We start from the raw sequence: 9,787 nt of genomic DNA on the forward strand, positions 1-9,787 counted from the left end.
CTCATTGGTGGTAAATTCGCTGAGCTGGGGGGGCATATTGGCAGATTTGATGATAAAGGTGCGTATTTGAATGGATTGGATGATATTTGAATGATTTTAGAGATACGTGGATATTTTGGTTATTTCTGCGGTGTTTTGCTACTATTTTTCAGGGGGTGGCAGAAAATTCTGTTTTCGCAAGCTTTACGTCCGCCACAATAAGCTCTGTCAACCCTAATTCTGGTTGCCAAAAAAAAATTAAGGTTCCAATCAACTCGTCAAAGGTCGCGTATCGCAAGTTCAAAGGACCACACTTGCTCAATTGCTGACTAGCGATAACAGACGTGTCTCCCATGTTGTATAACATGGCAGAAACACCTTTGACAAATGGCAGTGGCTCGCCACGCACGCCCAGACTGAGCTCTCTTGCGATGACTGAATACTCCGCATATCCTTCCCCGCCTAATGAGAGGCAGGGCCTGCCTCCGGACTGGGAAATCCCAGAGGCTTTCCTACTTCCAAATGGATATCCAGACGTAAGCTCCACGTCCCCAGTGTATTGGATGAACTATCCCTCTTTAACATTTATTGTCTACCTCTAGTACTTGCGGTTGATTCTTACCTCCCGCGTCTACGATGTTGTCAAAGAAACACCTCTAACTCACGCTGTAAACATGAGCAACCGTTTGGAGTGCAAAGTATTTTTGAAAAGGGAGGATCTACTTCCCGTCTTTAGTTTTAAGCTTCGAGGCGCCTACAACAAGATGGCCCATTTGAGCCCGGAAAGAATGTGGAAGGGTGTTATCGCATGCTCTGCAGGTAGGTCTGCGTCGCACAGCCCCCGTTTTCGTGTGCTGTTTCCATGTCTTCCCTACTCACTTTGACGACCTAGGAAACCATGCCCAGGGTGTTGCGTACTCTGCACGGACATTGAAAATCCCCGCTACCATCGTGATGCCCTCAGGTACCCCTGCCATCAAGCACCGAAATGTCGCAAGATTAGGTGGGACAGTTGTACTGCATGGTCGTGATTTCGATGCAGCAAAGCAGGAAGCTGCCAGACTTTCCAAACTACATGATCTTACGAACATCCCCCCTTTTGATGACCCGTATGTGATTGCTGGGCAAGGCACCTGCGGAATGGAGCTGCTGCGACAATCCAACATACAGAATCTCGAAGCTGTGTTTTGCTGTGTAGGTGGAGGAGGCTTAATCGCTGGTATCGGAGTTTACATCAAGCGAATTGCACCACATGTCAAACTCATTGGGGTAGAAACGCACGATGCGAACGCAATGGCAGAGTCTCTAGCGAACGGTGAGAGGGTTACTTTGAATGAAGTCGGATTATTTGCAGACGGCGCGGCCGTGCGGGCCGTTGGCGAAGAAACCTTTCGGTTATGCAGAGAGGTGGTAGATGATATCATTCAGGTTTCGACCGATGAGGCATGCGCAGCCATCAAAGACATCTTTGAAGACACGAGGTCAGTGGTGGAGCCGGCTGGCGCTCTCTCACTTGCCGGTCTGAAGAAATACGTCGCGATGAATCCATCGCCGAATCCGAACCGAGAGCTTGTGGCCGTGACATCTGGAGCGAATATGAACTTCGACAGATTACGTTTTGTAGCTGAACGTGCTACGTTAGGTGAGCGGAAGGAGGCGCTGCTGAGTGTCACCATTCCCGAGCGCCCAGGCTCATTCGCGAAGCTGCTCGAGATCTTGACTCCGCATGATGTCACGGAGTTCAGCTATCGCTTCTCTGGCAGTGAATATGCTGTGGTGCTCATGGGCATATCATTGGCCACTTCGACCGGGACAGAAGATTTGAGCGTTATAGTAAATCAGTTACTAAAGAATGGGATGAGAGCGTATGATCTAAGTGACGATGAGCTCGCAAAGACACATATCCGGTATCTTGCTGGTGGACGGAATAACGTCGAGGATGAAAGACTCTTCATGTTTGAATTCCCCGAACGCCCTGGAGCCTTGGCAAAATTCCTCACAACTCTCAGACCCCATCAAAATATCTCATTATTCCACTATCGCAATTATGGAAGTGATGTGGCCAAGGTCCTTGCTGGGATTCAGTGCCCAGTCACAGAGAAGGCTGAGCTCGAGGGTTTCTTGCACGATTTAGGATACCCAGTCACTGAGTGCACAGATTCGCCCGTTTACGAGATGTTTCTACGAGAGTGATGGATCATTTGTAAGTGTTTCGTCTGTCTTTGATAGCCATTCTTAAGTCTTTTTGCAGCTTTAGTTCTTGACCTGCAGCTCCCGGATTTCTCTTTGTTATTCTTTGCTTGCAACGCTTTTTACTGTATGCTGTCGTTTTGCTCTATTTCCATACAAAAGGGTGTAAAGGCGTTCGAAGATTTGCGACTTTGTGGAATTCCGATGCCTTACGTATTCAGCGTCATCTTACCGAGGCATTGTAGATAAATAGAGTCAATGGTTCATGTACATACGGGGAATTAACTAAACTTTTTAAAGATTTACCTTCCTGTTATTCAAAAGCAAATACACATTTCGCGTACGACTTTCGGCTCCCTGGCCGTTGCGGTTTGGCGCAGGTCTCCACGTCGAACTAGGCTGCTCGGTTCGTGGTCAGAAAGTGGACGCCTTCAAGTGCTCTATTCATGTATCTGCCTCATTCATCCGAAGAACTGCATTGAAATGTTTGGCAATCTTGAAGCTCTCCTCTAGTGACTGATCTAAGTGATGGGATTCGTTCTAATGAATAATAAGCTCTCTCACTGAGAGCCAAACTGCCAGAGTAGAATACAGCTGAAATCAATGAGGGACACAATATGAAATAGAGAGACAGACTAAGTTTTCCTGATAAGGTCTCTGTAGTGAATGTCTTATCAATCTCTGAGGAGCTATTGATTGAGTTCAGACATGTTAAAGATAATTAATTAATAGTAATCTAATGTAAGAGTACATTAAGTCTGTAGCTCTTCTCTTTGGTTATATGATCAAATGATACTGCTGGGATAAGACTCAGGTGCGTTGTTGCAAATGACAGAAGGGTTTGTTTGATATTTCCTGGGATTTTAAGTGTCAAAAGACTTTGAATACCACCTTGCATAGATTTGTGAGATAAGATACTGCAAATTCCACTTTACAGCATGAGTAACAAGACAAAGACTGTCCTCTCATCAATGGCAAAAGCTCGCCTGGGTTTGGTACCAGATGTATCATTGATGGAAAAGGCCGTGGCAACCAGCCGTCGAAGTGCGATGCTCAGCAGCCACCGCCGACTTCTGAGGCTCAAAGTGACGACGCCGATGCTGACAGATTTCTAAACAAATTTGCTGTTCTTACCGTGGAGGAACCCCAGGATACTGCTGCACAAACTCAATCGACTCCCGCAGAATCGAAGAAGATCGTTAATGTGACGGTTGCTGAAGAGGACGACAATGAGGCAGTAGACTCATATTTTGGTCCATTGTTCTTCAAGACCTTCTGCTTACTTCAGGACTTGAACAATATGCGAACATTCATTTCCATGACCTGGTCGGAGTATCGAGATAAGAAAATCGATCTTATGAATGCCGCTGTCGTGACTGACAGTGCTTTGCAACTTGCCCGAGATCTTGTGCAAGAGGTGGAGGCTGACTGGCGCACTTCCCTTACGGGAAGACGGGATAATATTCAGAATATTGCTTATAACATCGCTGTTTTGACCCGCGGAATTTCCTCGACTCCATCCACTGAGATTGGCTTACCATACAACAAGAACATGGCTGATGTAGCCGACTGGTGCTATGTGCCAACTAAGGTCCTGCTTGAGTCCTTCGCAAATGTTCTCCATGCCGATTATCAGCCAGTCTTCAAAAAAGGCTACTTCGGCACCTACAATCCGAAAGCGGACAGAGAGCGACTATCTCTAGGTCAGAAATTCAACGAAGACAAAATCATCCTTCTTTCGATTTTGCCAGAGTTTTGCCTATTCGATACATTCAAAATCCGGATGCCTACTGAGGACGCGATAACTCGAGGCCTTACCGAGTTCTCTAAGACCAAAAAGGTTACGCTGTGGATTTGCTTCGCCTCCCAGATCTTCCTCGATGTTCATCATATCGGGAATTTACAGTATACACACATATGGTACGGGTCATACGGAACTATTCCCAATAAATTTTAGCGGGGGTGTAGTTAGTAATTCGCGGGTGTGTGTATAAATTCCCCTTGAGCGCATTCGAAGACCTCCGAATGTCTGGACTTCGCATCCAGAAGACTATTGATGACTACTTGCAATTGTCAAAAACACATCCTCAGCCCAAATTTTGGCCAAAAGTGCGGGATGAGGAGATTGAAAATATAGGGTTAACTGTGAAGTCATGGATCATACGAGATCTGTTCCAAGATCTTCGAGCTCGGTCTGAACTCGACAGAGTTGGCTCCCCACCCGAAAAACATGCGCTCTTCTCGCAGCACTCCATCCTGTGCGGCCTGATCCTGTTCAACCTCAATAGTCGAATGCAGTTTATTGGCCAGCAGCTCGTCACCCAATGGTACGACGTCCAACAACTGGCCTTCTTGCACAATCTCGTCATAAATTCTCCGACGCACAAAGATCTAAAATGGCCTGACATGGATGCTTTTATCAAGATCCATGGCGAGTCTCATATTTTCATCGGTTCGCGACCAAAGAACGCCAGTGAATCACTAAACAGGCTAGAGTTGGCTTCAGGCATCTCATCTACTACCAATTTTGCCCGCGATTCCCGGAACAAAAGATTCCATAAGCCTAACGGCAAGAATCCCCGCGTTCTCAAGCCCACCACTTACGTCGCAAACTTATTTTTCGCCCAGTACGCCGGTAATCCCGATGAAAATGCTGGGATTTTAAACGTTGACAGGATCTTGGATGAGCTTTCGCAGATATCGAAGCTTGAGTCATCCAGCAAGGAGCTCCAGAGAGCCAACCCTGAACTCATCATTGCCCGAAAGTGGTCTAATACCCACAACATCGACACGCTGCAGCTTCTCGCCTTCCTCAAGAGTAAGCTATTCGAAGAGGAGCCTATCTTGATGTACAACTACTTCGGCATGCACAAACGCTCCGTCGAGTTACTCAGACTGATACGAGACAAGGAGCACCACAAATTTGTTCAATATTTCACGTCGGCGTACATGCCTGATGAGTCTTTCATCTCAAACATCGTCATTCTCATCCACCACGTTGCTCAAGGCTCGGCCCAAAGTGCACGTGCAATGGGACTTACATCTGGCAATATTGGGTTAGGGAGTCGGATTGTCACGAGCGCTGGTGACGTGATGCGGGAATACTTGAAGAAGAACGGAGATGTGGCATGTAAAGAGCTGAGAGTGTTCTGCAAGAACAAAAAGCCAATCCAAGATGATGTTGCTTATGATAAGGGCAAGTCGGACGAGCTGGTATATTCTTGGCTCAATCTTGAGGATATTCTAGGCCCCAAGGGTATGGCCTCGATCATGACTGGGATCCTTATAGCTTAGGCTTATAAACCGGGTGCTGCTTTGATGCCGACAACGGCCCAGACGTACACAAACTCTGCTTCATTTTCTACTAGTGATGGTCCATACAACCATCTTATGACATCTCAAAAATTTACACGTTCAAGTTCAATAATTATCGCCCCCACCCCGAATTTATCCAAGATTTAATCTTCTGGGGTGTGTTCATCATATTGTGATTAAAAGTGGGTAGAAGGTGACTCCACAGCCCAGGCAGGATCCGTGGCAAATATTATGTGTTTAGAACGTGTCTCGTTTTCTCACCATCTCTCTCCCTTTCCTTCTCCATGTTTAGTTGCTTCGTTGAATACTGATATTGTCTCTTCGTACCTGAGTTGTAACAGGATCTTTCAGTCTATCTTGGAACGTATAACTGAAAGCTTCCTTATATTTCATACAACAATGTCTTGGAAGAAGACGGTTACTGCAGTCGTTGCATGGGCTAAATCAGCTGTATTATTTCTTCTCTAAAATTCGGGTAAAAGGATTTCGGGTAGAGGTAGGCAACGGGTTTCTAAAGGTTTGTTATCAAAATTGATTGGATATTGTTATCTCTTACAAAGACGTGGATTCGTGCTCCCTAGACGAAATCGCACTTCGCAATGTCCTGGTTGTCGAAGATCAACTCAAGCTTGCAGACTTCGGTCAGTCAGTCCATCTTGCACATCGATCGCGGCTGATGTGGACACCATATGCAAAAATGATTTGGCTACAATGATTGAAATTCTCCACCTTGGATGGACTCTCTACTCAGTCGCTGTCTGGCAGGTTCACAAGTAAAGTTATTTCTTTGATACGAAGGATTCGAATTGGCCGAAAGCGCAAGTGCCCACTCTAATCCGCCTCTAATATAATATATTCTAATCTAACCAACAAGAAATACTATCCTCTCTGGAATAGGCAAAGTACCTCATACGCTGCCTGATACAATTGCCGATACCCTCTAGCATACAAATGCAGTAGTTAATTTGAATCGCTAGTGTGTCCCAACTCTCCAGGGCAGCCTCACCCTCCTCCATCTGGATCCTCGGTTTTGCTGCTGATAAAGTTGATTTTGCAATTAATTGTCCATCGTTTCCCACATCTCAAACACGTAAATTCTTTATATAAATCACAAAAAAACTTGTAGGAAAGCTAGGGGATGTCGGATGAGAATGGAGATCTCAAGATGGTGTGTGTCCTGTAGGCTGTAAAGTATCAACTTACTCTCTCAGATTTTGTTGGAGACAATAAATACGTCTCTCTAACCTAGCGGCGGAGTGTAAAGGGCTGCCGGATTCCATCTTCAATATTATGGGAACAATTTCAAATTTTGTGGTGGTGGAAAACCTTGCGGAAAAATGAAACCCCGGATAATCTCCCAACCATTTCTCGAAATCTGATGCCTGAGCACTTCAACGAGAAACACAGAGTATTTAAAACCTCCGTTTCTCACATCCCCAAACAAACGCACCTCACCCGAACGAAGCTAGAAGCCGCCCTCGACTCGACCCAATTTCGCAAGCACAATCAACCCAAGAGGACCAGCCGGAAATTGTCGGACGGGGAATCGTTCAACACACTCCAGTACATGTATACAAATCAATAAAATAATGACTCGATTCCGCTCCCTCCTCTCCTTAACCTATTCCTCATTCTCCCATCTTTCCTCCTTCCGAAAGGCCCCATCCACATTTCCCCGCCAAATATGCCGCGCTCTATTTTACCGCTCCCTCAGGTCCATATCTGGTAGTAGTCGACTCTCGCCAACATTTGACCAGATGCCATGGAGCCGTGCTGGGCTTCTTGCCAAACCCGCAGGCGCTGTGTCGAGGAACGCGGTAAAGGGTGTTGATCTGGTCGGTAGCATTGCGAATGGCCTAGGGGCGCTTTTTGGAGGGCAGTTTCGGGGCATGAAGACGAGATCGTCTGTGAAAAGGTTGTGTGACGGGTGTAAGCCGGTGAGGAGAAAGAATCGGGTTTATATCATTTGGTAGGTTTATTTTTTCTTACTTTCTTTGATGTCGATACGGCTTCGTTTTGGTGAAGCATATCTAGAGACTAATTGTTGCACCGCAGTTCTAAGAATCCTAAGCATAAACAACGGCAGGGGAAATAATCGTCTATGTGAGGTATTTCCTGCCGCGAAGATTCAATGGCTTGTTGAGGCCGAGTATTCGAGTCGATTACGGGTCTCTTGGTTGTGGGAGGGAGGCTCTTTTCCATTAACCCGCTGGCTACAAGATTTTACCCCCTGTTTTTCTCATTGACTTTTCATTTAGCCGTTTGGGACCGGAAAATTATATTAGACCTGGCTGCCCCGTGGAGTTTTTTATTGAATTTTTTTTTTTTTTTTTTTTTTTTTCATGTATTATCAAAGTTTCTTCGGAATATATGTATTTCAATATACCTCCCAAAACACCCTTTGCCAGACATGCTCTTACTCCATTTGCCTCCCTATCATATCTGTCGTCTTGAGAACAGGTGCTTTTTAAGAGCCTCAGCTAGCATCCGTCTACAGGCTGTGGGAATCAAGCTTGTTTCGAAGCTTCTCTAGTTTCATATGAACTTGAATACGAATACTTTATCCTGATGGCTTGGACAATGAATGACATTCCTCCTGCATATCTCCTCTTTTATACTGAATCTTCTTCTCATATCTTTCAAAGATTGTATGGTATATCAATTTTAAGACCCTTTTTATTTTATTTATGGTAATCAGATATCATTACCCGAGGATTGGATTGTCGGGAGAGGTAACTCGTTGGCTACTGTCGCAAGAGGGTTCCCTAGGTAGTTAACTAACTAACTAACTAGTTAACTAACTAGTTAACTAATACTTAGTCAGCACAAGTTTAAAACTCCGGCCAAAAAAAAGTTTCTGGACGCTTGGTGGTGTCTCCCAACCCGACTGTCAAGGCCATTGTCAAAATGAGGGCTCATTCTCTTTTTAGGGCTCAAGTCCGCTCTCTTACTAGGCCTTCTGGAGTTTCAACTAAACTCCAATGCGGCGTCTATCGACGATTCATTACCACTGCTCCTCTCCGAAGCTTCGCTACTATTCCCCGTAGCGCCCCGGTGATAGGACGATGGCAGCAGGTCCGATATTCCTCTGCCGCGGCTTCTGTGTAAGATAAATCTCATTCTAGCAGCTTATCCGGAACGCAAAAGAGAAATGTGCATGAGTTTGAAAATTTAATGCTTTGGTGTTGCTCTAGGTTGGAACATGCTGCAGCGGACCCAACTACACTCACTCAATCTGCGATCATTGAAAATATGGATGAAGCAGAAATGAATCGGTTATCTAAAGTCAGAAACATTGGAATTGCGGTACGGGACTTTCCGCGAACCATTTTGCTGTACGCCTTCCGCTTTACGAATAAGGTTCTGATTTTTATTTGTCCATCTAGGCACATATCGACAGTGGTAAAACCACTTCGACAGAGCGAATCCTTTACTATACCGGCCGTATCGCAGCTATCCACGAAGTCCGCGGACGGGATTCCGTTGGTGCTAAGATGGACTCCATGGACCTGGAGCGTGAGAAAGGTATCACGATTCAATCAGCGGCTACCTTTTGCGACTGGGTCAAGCGAGAAAATGGAAAAGAAGAAAAATACCACATCAATTTAATTGATACGCCTGGACACATCGATTTCACCATCGAAGTTGAGAGAGCCCTGCGTGTTCTGGATGGCGCAGTCTTGATTGCCTGTGCCGTGTCCGGTGTTCAATCACAGACTATGACCGTCGACCGACAGATGAGACGCTACAATGTTCCGCGAATTTCTTTCATCAATAAGATGGACAGAATGGGTGCAAATCCTTTCAAGGCCATTGAGCAAATTAACCAGAAGCTGAAGATTGCGGCTGCCGCTGTTCAAGTACCAATTGGCGCTGAGGATGAATTTGAGGGCGTTGTGGATTTGATTCGGATGAAGGCTATCTACAATGAGGGTTCCAAAGGTGAAATTGTAGTGGAAAGGGATGAAATTCCAGAGAAAGTCAAGGCCATCGCAGAAGAGCGGAGGAGAATGCTTATCGAAACGCTCGCCGATGTGGATGATGAAATTGCTGAGCTTTTCCTCGAGGAGAAAGAACCCACTCAAGAGCAGATCAAGACTGCAATTCGACGTTCCACAATCGCCCTGAAATTTACACCTGTCTTTATGGGATCCGCTCTCGCGGATAAGTCAATACAGCCCATGCTGGATGGCGTTTGTGATTACCTCCCGAATCCTTCTGAAGTTGAGAATCTCGCACTCGACCAAAAGAGAGAGCGAGAGCCCCTGTCAAACTCGTGTCTTATAACTCTCTTCCGTCGTGG

At 45.7% G+C, this 9,787-nt stretch overlaps 3 protein-coding genes across 3 annotated transcripts; all 3 read left to right on the forward strand.

The window, feature by feature from the left end:
* Positions 1-344: 344 nt before the first annotated feature.
* HCAG_06253 (threonine dehydratase, mitochondrial precursor) lies at positions 345-2,172 on the forward strand (the record flags this gene model as incomplete). The annotated part of the gene is made up of 3 exons (XM_001538598.1): positions 345-515; positions 582-663; positions 803-2,172. 3 exons carry the CDS (start codon positions 345-347, stop codon positions 2,170-2,172), a joined length of 1,623 nt encoding a protein of 540 aa, XP_001538648.1.
* An 825-nt stretch (positions 2,173-2,997) lies between these two features.
* HCAG_06254 (conserved hypothetical protein) lies at positions 2,998-5,463 on the forward strand (the record flags this gene model as incomplete). The annotated part of the gene is made up of 3 exons (XM_001538599.1): positions 2,998-3,008; positions 3,151-4,089; positions 4,176-5,463. 3 exons carry the CDS (start codon positions 2,998-3,000, stop codon positions 5,461-5,463), a joined length of 2,238 nt encoding a protein of 745 aa, XP_001538649.1.
* Positions 5,464-8,391: 2,928 nt separating this feature from the next.
* Positions 8,392-9,685, forward strand: HCAG_06255 (elongation factor G; the record flags this gene model as incomplete). Its single annotated transcript, XM_001538600.1, has 4 exons — positions 8,392-8,588; positions 8,679-8,790; positions 8,871-9,594; positions 9,663-9,685. 4 exons carry the CDS (start codon positions 8,392-8,394, stop codon positions 9,683-9,685), a joined length of 1,056 nt encoding a protein of 351 aa, XP_001538650.1.
* Positions 9,686-9,787: the final 102 nt, after the last annotated feature.

The sequence above is a fragment of the Histoplasma capsulatum genome, genomic scaffold (genome assembly GCF_000149585.1).
Source record: "Histoplasma capsulatum NAm1 scaffold_7 genomic scaffold, whole genome shotgun sequence".
In the NCBI taxonomy this organism is placed as follows: domain Eukaryota; kingdom Fungi; phylum Ascomycota; class Eurotiomycetes; order Onygenales; family Ajellomycetaceae; genus Histoplasma; species Histoplasma mississippiense.